The following is a 14,762-nucleotide window of genomic DNA, read 5'->3' as shown; positions in this document are numbered from 1 at the left end:
GCCAAGGCCAGTGCCCTGGTGGTAGCCAGCTGGACAGGAGGCCCCCTTACCTGGACATTTCTGTGTGGATGGAGCACCTGTCATCCAGAAGCATATCCAAACCATGCAGACTTGCTAGCAAAGAGATGAGACACAGTTAGAAACAAGGGAAGGCAGCCAGATGTGCCAGAGCGGGGGCGTGGAGGAGTCTCATTCCCACAAGGGCTGGGCCAGCATCCCCAGTGAGGGAGCAGGGGAAAATGGTGAGACTATAACATTAGGAACATATTGTGCCAACCACTTAAAAGACAAAATGCCCCAAGTCTGAATAATGGGGCAGCTAAAAGATGACTATACATAGCAGAGAGTAACACCGGGGCTATTAATTAACCTGCTCAGCAATGTCATAACAGCTGCTGAGAGGGAAGGTGAGTAGAGGGGAGGACTGTACATTGTCATAGTACTTTTGGACAGGATCGAGGCAACATTTTTACTTTTTAATTAAATAACATATATGGCTCTTAGTAATGTGCCAGGCACTTGTTCTAAGTAATTAACAAACATTAACTCATTTAATCCTCATATAACCCTATTAGATATTGTCATCCTGGCCCAAAGAACATAGCTGATAAGAGGCCAAGCAAAGGTTTGCTCCCAGACAGTCTGGGTCCGGAATCCGTGCTCTGAACAATTCTCCCAAGCTGCTTTTCGATGTGGTAGACATCAAAAACTCACATTTTGCATATCCTTGACCTAGAAATGCCTTCTGTAAAAATTTATCCTAAGGAAATAACCAGCATCACCCACGGAGAATTTACAGATGAGAATGTTCATGCAGTGTTATAACAGTAAAAAGCTGGAAAACCCCAGCTTTTGCCCGAAGCAGGCAAAAAATGTTTCTGAATTCCTCCTACCACGCTATCTTCCGATGCACCCACAACTGCACTTAAGACTCATAGAAGGAAAAGCAGTCAGTGGGCATTATGCTCCGGGCTGGCACTGGGACCCATGCTAAGGCACACTCATGTGCTTTGATCTCTTTTAATTCAAATACTACACACTTACTATTCTAATTTTACAGATGAACAAAGTGAGGGCCAAGAGGCAGATAAAGGATCCCCATGGTCACAGAATAAGTGGCAGAGCTTGTTTTAGAATGCACATCATTGATTGCTCTTTCTGTATCAACTATCTCAATAAACTCAGGGGCCTCAGGAAGGGGCCTTTGCTACTTAAGCATGCCCCAGCCCTGCATCTCAACAAACCAATATCAAGAGCCTGACCTTCAGAGCATGAAATTCTCCTTTCAAAAGTCAAAATATAATATGATCTCTTTAAAAACACATAAAATTATGCTGCAGGTACCAAAAATACTAAGGGACCATAATCTTTAAAAACACATGAAATTATACTGCAGGTACCAAAAATACTAAGGGACCATAATCTATCAAAAATCAGTCTTTACCTAATTATCTAGAGAAAATGATCTTAAACTGTATGAAAAAATTTATTGAAAGCTGTGTGCCAGATACTGTTTTAAGCACTTTGCATGTATTACCTCATTTAATCCTCATATTTACAGTGAAAGTAGGAATTCTTTTTATTCCCATTTTATTTAAATGGAGGAAGAAGGGTTTAGCAAATTGTCCATGTGGTAGATGGGCTCTGGACAGTGTGGTCGGCAATACAGGAAAGCAAATATCTACAGGAGGAGGCTCAGGGGCTCATCGCCCACACAGCCCTGGAAGGCACAGCTGCTCCTGGGAGAAAAAGACACCTGGTGAGTCCATCTAAAGCCTGGTAAGCCAGCCTCAGGGCCTTGTCACCAAGCCTGCCCTCTTCACAGCACTCATGTACTTTGAGCTGGTTGGCCCACGCCAACCATCCGAGCTCCAGTTGGTTACCAGGGGGTACGTGACCAAGCACTAGCCTCATGGTAAACCACGGAGGGGCAGGTAGTTGCTGCACTTTCAAACAGAGGGCAGAGCCTGCAATTCCCACTCTGGTGGTAGCGGTTTGGATAAGGGTAAAAAGGCAGGTCCCTTTGGTTCATGCTTTGAAAACTCATACCCCAGCGTGAATCAAAGCTAAGCTCCTCGGGGAACTGGACAGCACTACTCAAGAACAAGCTCCAATGTCTTAGACACAACCTCTGCGTGACGGCCTGGGCATTAATTAGGTCTTTAGGGTCCTGCCCTACAAGAGACCACCAAGAGGGAGAGCAGGTAAACAGCACTGCTGATGGCACCCTAGGCCAGATATATCAGGATGTGGGAGACTCAAGCATTGGTCCTGCCCTTCACCCAGCATTTGATGCCGACCTTGGCAAGTAAAACGAAGGGACTGCTGTCTCTGACCTGAGACTCCGAAGTCCTGATTGATGTGTGTTTTCAGAAAGTCAAACCTTTGCGTTGTTGGAGCTGGTTGGTGGTTGTGTATAGAATGATTTCATAACGGGCCCCTTTACTTGCTCACCATCTTATCCTGGGGAAGGTATTATGGACTGAACTGTATCCCCTCAGATTCTTAAAATGAAGTCTTAACCCACGACACCTCAGAATGTGACTATTCAGAGACATGGCCTTTAAAGAGGTGATTACGTTAAAATGAGGCCATTAGGTGGGCCCTCATCCAATCCGACTGGTGACATAGGAGATAAGGACAGACAAGGACACCAGGGATAGGAGTGCTCAGAGAAAAGGCCAATGAGAGAGGCTTCAGAAGAAACCAATCCTGCCGACAATGTCATCTGGGACTTCCAGCCTCCCGGACCGTGAGAAAATTAATTTAATTTCTGTTGTTTAAGACTCCCAGTCCATCGTATTGTGCTACCGCAGCCCTGGCAAACGAACACTGAAGGTTATCATCTGCTTTATATATTTTAATTACTGCCTCCCACAATTCAGAATGGTAAGGAATACAATAAACCAAAAGGTTATTTGGTTAATACTTTTAATTACATGATTATAATTACACAATTTCCACTACTCAATATTTTGTATAAAACCAGTTAACAATAACACAATTTCCAAATGCAACAATACGTATCAAACTACATAGATATGTAAAGTTTACAGGCCTTTATGAAGCTTTATCTTAAAAATACCTTCAGGAAAATAAACATTCATTCAACCAGTTCTTCCAGCTTTATAAAATATGATTAGAAATATACATTTTAATTTAAAAAATCAAGACAATGGTTGATCAAATAGTGATTAATCAGTTACATTTAAAAACTTTTAATAATCTGTACATGAGTGCAGGTTAGATAAAAGTCTGCAAATTACTAATATAAAACTGCAGTACTATAATCAAATGAACATATCTGCTGACATTTAATTCTACTGGGCAATTAAGGAGGTAATTTCCTACACAGTATAGGTGAATTGTCCAGTCTTTTAAACACATCTGTAGTATTTCCACCTGGCGACAGGGAGAATACTCAGATTTAGGAGAAATGGAGGAGCAGCAGCTAGCCTCACAAGGACAGTGTCAGTGGGAGATAACTATCAAAGAAGTAGGTTTTTATGGTTTTTGATGAGCACTGCTTTCCAAAGTACAATAATTACTATTTAAAATGAAGAGAAGCAGTTAAGCTACTTTTAGAATATCGAAGGAGTACATTGCTCATGTGTCATGAACAGTGATTCAAGCAAAAGAAAGGCTCCCGGAGCTCTTGGCACACCACCAGCCAGATGCCCGAGGGCCCACACAGCTCACCGAGTGGGGATCAGGCCCTCAAAGGAAACATCTTTGCCTCGTGAGAACACTGGGGCACTCCTCTAAAACTGGTCTGGGCCCAAGAAAAGAGGTAGAAATCACCCCTGAGAGGGGTAGGAGGGCAGGGAAGAAAGTGAGTGGTGAGAGGCTAAGGTGATCAAGTTTGGAACAGAATAATTCTGGAGACTAGAAGAGCAGCGGTGCCACTAGGAAGCAGCTACACTTGACAAGAAAGGCTACTTGTTTTAGTGAGGCAGTGCTCGGGGTCCGCCCTCTTCACTGACAGGTCGTAGAGATTCCTAGGTTTTCTTTAGCAATACGAAACAGAAGTCTGTCTACACATCTAGGTACCCAGTCTTGCAGATGCCCTTCCTTTGGACTGTCCTTGACTCTTGATGATTTGAGTCCCCAGAAAGCTTCAAGGGCATCTAAAAATATTCAATTCTAATTTTAAATCCAATGAAAACTATCGTGGTGTACTTTCAAATCTATTTAAGTTAAAGGAATCTCTCCATCTGACATGCCCTGTTTCATATTCCACAGCAACAAGGTCTTCTATAACAAGGACTCAAAATCAGAATCGCAGAAGATTCTGAGTGTGTTAAAGGTTCAGTTGGGGGAAAAAGAGTCCACTCTTATTCAGAGCAGGAAAGAAGTCTCCCTCAGCCTGACTCAGAGACTTCCTGATTCTAGATAGGCCCCCCATAGGTTTAATACTGTGCTATGTCCTTTGTGTTTTCTAAGAAATGACTCTTTATCAAATCACAGTTTCCTATGACTTATTTCAGTAACAAACCTGTTAAATACAAGGATTTTTAGAAAGAACTCCAGTGATCGCAATTCTAGCTGGAAACATGAACACATAACATTGCCAACACAAAAAGGCAATTCGTAAAATAAAAAAATACTGTGGTTAACACTGAAGCCCAAATTTTTCACTCTTGGCCAAGACACCAAATGGCTTATCTCTGGGAGGGGACAGCACATTTACTTGTTCTGACGTAATAAAAAGCCAAATCAAGAACAGTTCAGATGAAAATTTGATTTTCACAACCACCTGGGTTACTGATGCAAGAGATAGCCTTTAAAAGTATAAAGGGAAGAAGAATTGCCCTGAGAATTCAATGTTTTATGCCTGGGCAGTTTGAATATTTAATATTATCTCCCAGCACAACACAGCAAATGGAATGTTTCTCTTCCCACCCAAAGCTTATTGAAAAGCAGTCTTCCCAACAGGCAAGTCAGTCTTTGTGCCTGTGAAGAACATCCAGGGGTAGAAAACCAGTATTTTTCTGAGACCGTTCCCAGTGTGTGAAAGCTGGCAGTCCCATCCCCACACGCCTGACGGGGAAGAGCTGCTCATTTGGCCACAACAATGGCGTTGTCCATCTCCCGAGCCTCGAAGCTAGTCACCCTCACAATTACTCTGAGAGAGTAAATACTAAAGCGGAGCCTAGGTCTTCCAATTATTTTTGCATTAACAGACTTTGGTCTGTTTTTCCCAACCACTTCTAATTCCTCATAGTTCTGTGCAAAAGGCAGCTTTTTAAAAATGGAATTGCCTACTGACCTAATTCATTCATCTTGTAATGTGAAGACATTTTGCCTTTTAATAGTGTATCCCCCCATTCTCCAAACTAGAATAGGTCAACCTTGGTTAAAAATGACTAAAACCATTCACTTCTTATTATAGAAGTAACCAAGGTGATTTCAAAATATTTTGGGCCCCAATTTTTTTAATCAGCAAATAAACTCTGTTTTTGTGATTGCTTTATATCACACAGACAGACTCTGCTGTGTTTCTGCAGGGGGAGGGGAGAAGGCACTCTGCAAAGAGTTAATTCCCTAACCAAAGGCAACAGTGAGTGTCTTAGTCATAAAGAATTGAAATCCAGATGTGAACAACTATCACTGAAATCAAAAAATGTGTGAATGGCCTTAGGCTGAGCACATAACAAAAATGTCCACAATGCTACAGAGAAAGACCCTAATAAAGCAGTTAAGTTTTTTCAAAGCCACCATTACTTGGGGTCACTGTTTCCAAGGGGAAACACCAAAAGTGTAGGGGTTTTTTTTACGCATGGAAGGAAATATTATTTTAATTTGTATGACTGGGTAACCAAAAATGGGCAGCCTTGAAATTCTTCAGTTCCTAAGTGACATAAAATGGAATGACTTAAAACAATCTTCCAACTCTGAAGCCAATTTCTCCTCCTGAGTCTTCTAAAGCTACTCTTAATATTCACTTGCAAGTTTTAAGGTTACCAGCATAACTAACACTTTGTATCACGACATGCAACAGTCTTCAAATGTGGTTTTCACAGATTATTGTTAATAAAGCACTCTTTGGTGGAAGACAAGCAGCTTGGGTACTGAACAGAGTTAACATTACAACAGTATTACAAATATTAAAGTGAAGATGATTACACCAATAGTATCAAATTACAGGAAGTACCATTTCAGTAATGCCTGTTTTTATCTTTACAAATTTTGACACAGGGTGAACAGAAAATAAATAGGTAAAAAATCTCCATCAGCTCCTCCATTCCTCTGAAGGCCAGCAGCTAAAATGATTGCCATCACAAGGACACACATGCACCACACAGAGTAGTCAGCTCTCCTGATAACAGAGGGCTTTGATATTTACACCTGAGACTAAATTTACAACAGCTTTTTTGTGGTTCAACTTGAGACATTTCTACAAAAGGAGAGTTGGACCATCTTCGAGTCATCACTTGTACCCAAACTCATGTAGTTACTTAAACTCCAGTGGACAGTTTCTTCATTGAATGAACTTCTTAGGTGGAAAGCAGCTAAGGCTTTTGCAATTTTGTTTTGTTTCCCAATAAATTGTGCTAAGTCCTGTTGTAGTTTTCTGTTCCTAGAGTCTTCCTTCAGTTCTGGTCACGGGTTTTTACTTAACGCAAGACTGTTTTAGTCCTTGAAATGGACGGACTACAGGGGAAAAAAAAAAGGATTTTACCATGAAGGTCTTCAAGTGTCCCATATGTAGTTATCAAAGACAAGGAAGGCAACATAATAAAAAATACTGACATGCTAAAAAGTATACAATTTGTATAATTCTTTAATAACAGATACTTTGGAAAGGACAGTACAATATCAACCATAAAGACAAACAGGAGAGAAAAGCAGAGCAGAAAAAGGTTCAGTTCTGCAAAAAATAAAAAAACAAAAAACAAAAAAAAAGAAGGGAGAGCAGAAGCAGCAGAGCAATAAGAGTACCATAATGCCATTAAGGGCATTTGCTGCAAAGCATTCCTTTTCCTTCTTTCCCTCTGAGGAACCAGGCTGTGGGAAAAGCGGAAAGAATGAAAAGATAAAGAAGTGTTACTTGATTATTTCCAAAGCCAGAATTTGGTCACAGAAAAGCTCTGGCACCTCAAGCAGTTTCCAGTTTAGTAGAGCGCAAAAGGCACCCGCGCCTCGCTCCCCGCCTTCCCCACACGCGCTGCGCAGCGCGAGGGGACCACCTGCTGCCAACTCCTCACAGGGGACAGAAGCAGGACGCCCGAAGGACCCTTGTCTGTTTGTAAATAACTGCCCTGGACTGATCCTCACACCCTACTTCCCTTGTTTCCTTCCCTGATTTATTCCATATGCTTTCAACTAAATAGCAACTCTCAGAGAAAAACTAAAGCAAAAGAAAAGAGTGAGAAAAACCACTTTCCATTGGGAGGTGACCCTCGCTTGGATGATGACGGTGCTCTATCAGAGCAGCTCATCTAAATCCATCACGTTGTTTTCGCAGACCTCAAGAGAGTATTGAGTATAAAGGTCCAGGTCAGTTGACAAGAGGGAAAATATCTGGAATTTCAAAGGAAGATTAGTATTTCAAAAGGTCAGAGGCAACAAGCATTAAAAAAATTTAGATATATTCTGAGACTTCTACACCAATGTACTTTTGGTGACAATGGCAATAACAAAAAATTAAAGCCCAGAGGTGATGGAACAGACACTGAGATCTGAGACTCTAAGGAACAAGAAGCAATGACAAATATGATGATGGTGAGAATCATAAATGAGAAGACAGAAAAAAGTCCAAAAAAAAAAAAGGTCCTAAATGCAGCTATGCTCGACTGAAGGGCTTGTGAAGAGACTCATGGTTTCAGAGGCTGAGGAAAGAGCCCTCGCAATACGAATAATCAGGCACAAGATACCCCGAAACGATGAACATTAGGTAGGTCTAACAGGTGAAACAGAAAGTGATGGTTCCCAACGATTCAACTTGGAATAAAAAAGGCTCTTGTACATGACAGTTTTCTTAGAAAATGAATGAAGTTATAATTTAAAAAAAGAAAAGAGGAAGAAAGAAATGAAATACTGCTGCAAAGAAAGTACAAGCTGACAGAAACATGCACTTATGAGCTATGTATAGACAGGAAGTGAATGATATCAAATGAGGTAAGTGGCTGCAGGTTCTCAATGGGAAGCACGATGGTGGCATTTTCAAGGCTGACTCTAAAAGAGTTCTTCAGAGAGTTAATGCGAGAACACTGAAAAACAGGCCGACTCTTCACTGGATTTACTAATTTTTAAAAGAAAAAAAATGGGTATCGAGCTCTAATAGGAAGTGAGAGGCATAGAGGGCCATTAGTTTGCTTCTTCCAACTTGGGAAAGCGGGTGAGGAAGGTACCACACAGAACTTCCTTGGCACTGAGGGTCAGCTGCATCCTACCTACCACGAGATATACATCGCAGCCTGAACTGCTATGGCTGCTAGAGCAGAGCCTGTCACACAAGACTGAGGTTTAGATGTGGCTTCCATTCAATGGATACATGAGAGAAACATGATGGCGATTCTTCCCAACAAATGGCTTATTACAACACTCATATTTTTTCAGTCCCCAAATATTTGCTCTTTTAACATGTTTGTGAAAAAATTCTTCAAAGTTGTAGAGCTTCTCAGTAAACTGTCAAAAGAGCCGTATCAGTGGAAAGTAAGTTTAGGTGAGGTCTTCATCCCGGAAGCCTCTAAGAACAGAACAGAATGTGGAAACGAAAGGTCAAGTTCCTGTGGCACGATAGAGATAACAGTGATGATGTGTGAACAATATAAACCTGCAAAAGAAAAGGCCTTGCAAACAGGAGTAACAACCCACTGGCAACCCTGGTGCCTTGAAAGCATTTATGAATGTACACTGAAAGAGTGTACTTTTTTTGTATTGTTGTCTAAAGAAAAGAGTTCTGTTCAATACTTTTAAATTATCCAATAATCTTAGCTCATATTATTTTTTCCTTAATCAGATTATGCATAAATGTGTTAATTCCTTCCTCCCCCTCCAAAAATACTGTTCGATAAGATACAAGCTTCAGATTCCAGCTGGGCTGCCTTGACTCCCATCATTTCATAGAAGCAGGAAGTTGGACCTGTACACGATCTATTTGTCTTTTGTGAGCCATAGGTGGCCCACAAGGTGATGTGAACACAGGCCAAAGCCTTGAAAAAGGCGGAGGAGACCCCGTATGGAAGGGGATGGTTAAACGCACTATGAAACCCTGCTGACTCTCACTGGTTTACTTCCTTGCCCCTCCCAATCTCTTAAAGTCCATTTCAGAAATTTAAAAGAAGACTTTTTTGTTTTTCTGCACTATCCCCAACACCTGGAAACTGCTTTGGGCCGATTCAATATTTAGTTAAGCATATTCGGTCTGAACTGGATTTTAACCCCTCAGAGCATCCGGTCCAGGGACCTCAGGCAGATGCTCACTGCAATCAGGAACCACCTCTGCTGAGAAGCACAAGTTTAGATGACTAGACAAGGCCCAGATGGAAAAACTGTCGCACAGCCACGCCCCTCAGAGGAACAAGTTACGACTGGGCACACCCCGACCGGCTCCTGTAATCTATTAGAATCCCTGAAACCTGAAGAGCACAATCCAAAAAAGCAGAAAGCAGATTAAATGTGCAAGACACACTCGACTGTAATGAAAGCCTCACCAACTGTACCTAAAAGGAATATGTTCATTCAAAACATGTCTACCTATCACCAACAGCAGGCATTTTATTTGAAGTTTTAGTAGTTTAATTCACCTAAAAGTGTCAAAGTTAAAATATTCCCATTTTGCCTTATTTACTGTAGAAATGTTGAGGGGGTGGGGAAAGAAAATGATAAAAAGAAAAATCCCCACATGCCCTACCAATCAGAACTGTTATAATTTTTACGTGTAGCTCTTTTCATTTATTGCTTCATAAGCATTTATCCAGATCACTAAATTTTCTTTAAGAACATGACTCTGGATTCGTTTGGAATAATTTATCAATCTTTAGATCACTTCCTCTTTCTGTTATAAATAACATTCTGGTTTTCCATTATAATATACCTGAATCTTTGACTTTTTGGTTTTCTCTAACATTCTTCTCACATGGAATCAGTATGAGTATTTGATACCTTTCTAATAAAAATTTTTTCAATTTAAGAACATGAGTAAGTACTTATACTGGGGCACAATCGGAGTCTCATACATGTAAAAGTATGTAGTGAAATTGTATGAAAGAATCAGCAAAAAGGAAAAATGGCAGAACTGAAAAATTCCTTAAAAAAGCAAGATGCGCGGACCTCTCGGGGGTTTGTCACAGAGCTCCTCAGGACACAGGCTGCTGTGGGACTGCATCAGACTCACTCAGCACTGAAGATAGGCAGCTCAGGCCCAAACCTCAATGATATGAGGGTAGGAAAAATAAAAAGAAGCAAGGAAATTTGTGAAGGAGGTTTTAAAGTCTGGTTCAGGTTACCTTCAGGCTTCTTGTCGTCTATTATAAAAGATACGCTGTGCCATGAATGCGGTACCTTCTACAGGACTGCACGGGTTGCCACCTCCAGGCAAAGATACACAAATACAAAAAGGTGCCTGCCTTCCACTCCTGAGATGACAGTATGTGGGTTTTCTGCTCTTCCCTCAAAAGGGACGTTTTTAGAATATGTTAAAAATAAAATGTCTGCCTTCAGTTCATGACAAACATCCAAAGACAATAATGAGTAATGGATTTGGTCATAAACATGTCCATTTTCTTGTCAAAGCCTATATTAATGAACGAAGTGAAAGATGCTGGGCTCTAAGTGAAAGAATGAGCCCCGCTGGGTGTGTAGACTGTGGCCAAGAAGACAATCCCTCGGTAAAGAAGGATTGCAACTTCACTCAAGTTTGCATATTTCCACCGTCACACTTATTTGCAGCAAATTCTCCAACGATTATGATGTATGCAATATGTGATACACAGAAAGATCTCCTCCAAGTACTGACAGAGTGTTTCGGAAATTCTTAATTAAGAACTTTATATATTAATATACAACATTCTCAACTTTCTCATATTATAACTCAGAGACCATGAAATTGTCTCTGAAAAAAAAAAAGCCTATGTTAAAATGGTATAAATTTTCTTAGATGATGAACAAATCAAACACATTTGATTAATTTCCCATCATAGGAACTCTGCTTTTTCCTATCTTCATTTCTAGCTCCAGACGATTAAACTGGAAAACCAACACTTAGAACTTTTCAGAACAGTAGGATTCTTTTCTCACCTTTTAAAACTGCTTTTTCTTGAAGCAGATCTGGTGGTTCTTTTAGTAATGCCTGCACTGCCAGAAATGTTAGGTTCAGATGTTTTACAGCTCTGAACACTTGACTGAAGAATTACTCTGGAAACGGTTGGAAAAAAATAAGATTATATTCACTGAAACAATTTTCAAATACTTGACAGAAGAAAGCATTTTTGCACTTTAGTGCAAATTATTTTACTGTGAATTGATAGGATTGTCCATAAACACATTTGCCAAAAAACTGAAACACGTTTTTACACCAAAGTCTTTTGAAATGAAGCATCTCATTTCCCTATGAAGGTTATACACAAAGATAATCGGAGTACTTTGCTTTTGGAAAACAAATGACCTGGCATTTTTAGCAATTCCCCGCACCAAAGAAATCAATCAGTAAAACAAATCTTTTGTGTCCAAAAGTAAAAGTAGATTCTCAGAATTCTAGTCACGAAAACAAGAAGTCATTTAAAGCCCCCAAATTGTGAAGAATGTGAATATAAATATCTGTACGACACTCATTCCTCAGAGCCGAGGGTATGGGCAATAAACACTGAGTCAATAACAATTTTATATAACATTTCAAAATTTGAAAATATGTTCAAACAAAATTTGAGTTTTGTCGATTATAACTACTTACTAAATCACCAATTACCATTAACAAGAAAGTGAAACTGCTTAAATTCTGTGAAATTTGATTTAATTAAACTCTGAAAATCTCAAAGAACTAATGCTGATGGGAGTAAACTGCCCAGGAGGTAAATTCATGAACCAGAAAAAACACCCTGAGCTTAAGCCCACAAAGAATACCCGGTTCTTAAGTGGAAGGTGTTTTTAAACCCCTCATTCAATTGTCATAGGGAAAATAGCAAAAAACATCAAAAAGATCGCCTCAAAAGATTTTATATGCAATTCCTTTTTTCAAGAGATAATGGCCAGAACACTGAACTGTATGCACACACATTTATACATTCTCAATTTTCATTTATCTGTGAGAGAAAACAGACTTTAAAAAGCTTCCTCCTCTCATACCCAAACATAAAAGTGAGATAACCAATAATAACTCACTTGAACCCAACTCATAAGAGTAAAAAGAAACCATTGCGATAAACTAGGAGTCCTACCTATTATGCTTGCAATTACCACAGTGTTATAGTTAACAACCAAAGCCAGGTCCTTAAAATGAGGTACAGATTAGTAAATTCCTATAATCTCAGTATTACTCAAACCACAGCATATTCAACATTTAGTATAATGCTAACTTCTCATCACTAAAAAACCAGTGGGTTGTTACTATACTAGAGCAGATGTCGGGAGGCCAGTGGTTTTCAAGCTGTTTGGGGGAGAGCGTGGGAGGGCAAAGGGAGCTGCAGCTCTCCCACCTGTTTCACTTTATCCATGTACGTAATATTTCTGAAAGCCTTATGAAAACAGGCCTTCCATCTCACTGAGGGAAACTGATCCTAGTTAAATGAGCCAATGGTGACTCAGAATTTCTCATAAAGTTTTATCGTCCTAAATGTTGACTGTACTAACAAAATAGAAAAAATATATTCAGACACAGCTGTATGATCAAAGAAGACACCACAGCCCTGGCGTGTGAATTCTACCCCTGAAATAAAGTATTTATTTTCAAATTCTGATTATATAAAGTGAGAATGAGATATTTAGTAGTCCCTGGTAAAGATCCGAATCTAGAATTTTTCATAAAGTAAAACGACATAAAGTAAAATGATAACAAAAACCGCCAGAGAAGCTTCCACTGCCATTTCAGAAGCCCGGGCCCACCGCAGGGCTGCTACTATGTCCTGAAGCCTTTCCCCTGAAAGGCAAGGCTCAGGGTTTTCATCTCCAGTTCGACAAATAGAGAAAATGAGACTCCTGTTGGCTTTTTTTTGAACTATCATACCTATTTCAAATGAAGCCACTTATGGCCAAAAGTACAGACAACAACCACACTTGTAAAATCATTAATATGAGGAAAAACAAGAGCCAATACATTTCCTGCTTAGGAAATTTAAGTCCTTATTTCTTAAATTAGCTATTACCAACATGTTTAAATTCTATTCCAGATAAGAAATTACTACTAAATAAAATTTTAGACTGACAGGAAACATCTTTTTTAAAGTATGCTTAAGTATCTATAAAATTAGTGTACATAAAAATGTCTAGCAATATAATATTAATAGCTAATAATCTACGTGGAACTTTGAAAATAAGAGCATGATTGACATTTGGAATGCATTAATTACACCAATAAAGATTCAGGTCATCAGTTATTTGCATTAACAATAGAGCAGTTATTACATCTGTAGGTTATGCACCAATAAAGTGGCAAACACCCAGAAACTTAGTACCTGTGACATCTTACAAGCAACACCTGATAAGGTGGGATCAGCTGGCAACATGTGAAGCATTCGCTTTGCCATTGGGCAAGTGGGAAAGCACTACCTCCCGCCTTGCAAACCAGGCCAATCACATGGCTTTGCAGAGCAATACTGGGCATATGTATTTTCTCCTTTCCATCTTTCCTGGGCAGAATCTTCAATCCTACCTTTTATCTCTTGCCCATACTGCAATTCACCTTTTTCTCTGCAGCATCTCCTGAACCCCAGTATTTTCAAATACTGGACACATGTTATCTGCAACTTGAGACATACGGCAAAGCAAAAATTGAAAAGCCAGGTCTCTCACTTATCAAGTCACGAAATGCTTTGAACACAAATGTTTAATTTCAAGAAAAGAATCCATCAGTGTGACTACACTGGTTGTCAACCAGTGATACAAAACAAGCTTTCAAAATGATGGGACTGAGGCCCTTGCAACCTCCGGACTTGCCTTTCCCACTATGAGTTTGACACATAGTTGAGGTGTCATTATAGTTGAGTTCTCCAGGCAAGCCACATAACAGCCTATATTAGGTGATGCTACATCATCGGCCAACAGAGATGAATACCAACAACAGTGCCCATGAGTAATCGCCTCAAAAAACTACAAGGATTAAACTTCTTTACATCATTGTTACTGCTGAAAGGTTTTGTGCCCATAATTCCAAATGAATCAGTCAGGCTAACTTGAATACTCTGCTGTGGGTCTAATGCAATGGTACATGTCAGTAATAACAACAACAAAAAAGGTTATATCTCACATAGAATAGTAAAAAGAAGAGCCCGATGGAGTCCATTTAAAACTTACCCTGGGAAAAATAATACAATCATGAAGCACCTAAGTATTATTAGCAACTCCACCCTTTTAGAATTCGACCTATTTGAGATAACTTTGCTACTGGGAATAGTTTGAGAAGTATAAAGTTATGTAGCATGTGATGCCCTTCAGTCAGAATATGTAAAAACCTCAGTTTACCAAGAGAAGTAAAGGAAAAAAAAAACACCTAAAAGGATAATCATCATCAGAAATGCAGCATCTCTGCCTATGCGATAAGAAGTTTGTATTTAATATTTAAGGAAATGTCATAAATACAAACATGGTAAGCAGCTTTTCCTTAA

At 39.7% G+C, this 14,762-nt stretch overlaps 1 protein-coding gene across 8 annotated transcripts in view; it reads right to left on the bottom strand.

Moving 5' to 3' along the window:
• Positions 1 to 2,914: 2,914 nt before the first annotated feature.
• The window catches only part of CDC14B (cell division cycle 14B), a 79,381-nt gene continuing 67,533 nt past the window's right edge, over positions 2,915 to 14,762 (bottom strand). For 3 of the 8 annotated variants that reach the window (XM_039880438.1, XM_039880440.1, XM_039880441.1), the window contains one exon: positions 2,915 to 6,654. Coding sequence is in view for 6 of the 8 variants with exons in the window: in XM_039880440.1 (XP_039736374.1) it covers positions 6,618 to 6,654 (37 nt within the window). In the remaining 2 variants the exon portion in view is untranslated. The other 5 variants (XM_039880435.1, XM_039880442.1, XM_039880436.1 and 2 more) reach the window with 3 other exon arrangements.

Source organism: Pteropus medius, unplaced genomic scaffold (genome assembly GCF_902729225.1).
Source record: "Pteropus medius unplaced genomic scaffold, Ma_sr-lr_union100, whole genome shotgun sequence".
Lineage (NCBI taxonomy): Eukaryota > Metazoa > Chordata > Mammalia > Chiroptera > Pteropodidae > Pteropus > Pteropus medius.
The sequence above is the reverse complement of the archived record's forward strand: the minus strand, read 5'-3'. Positions and strand labels throughout refer to the sequence as shown.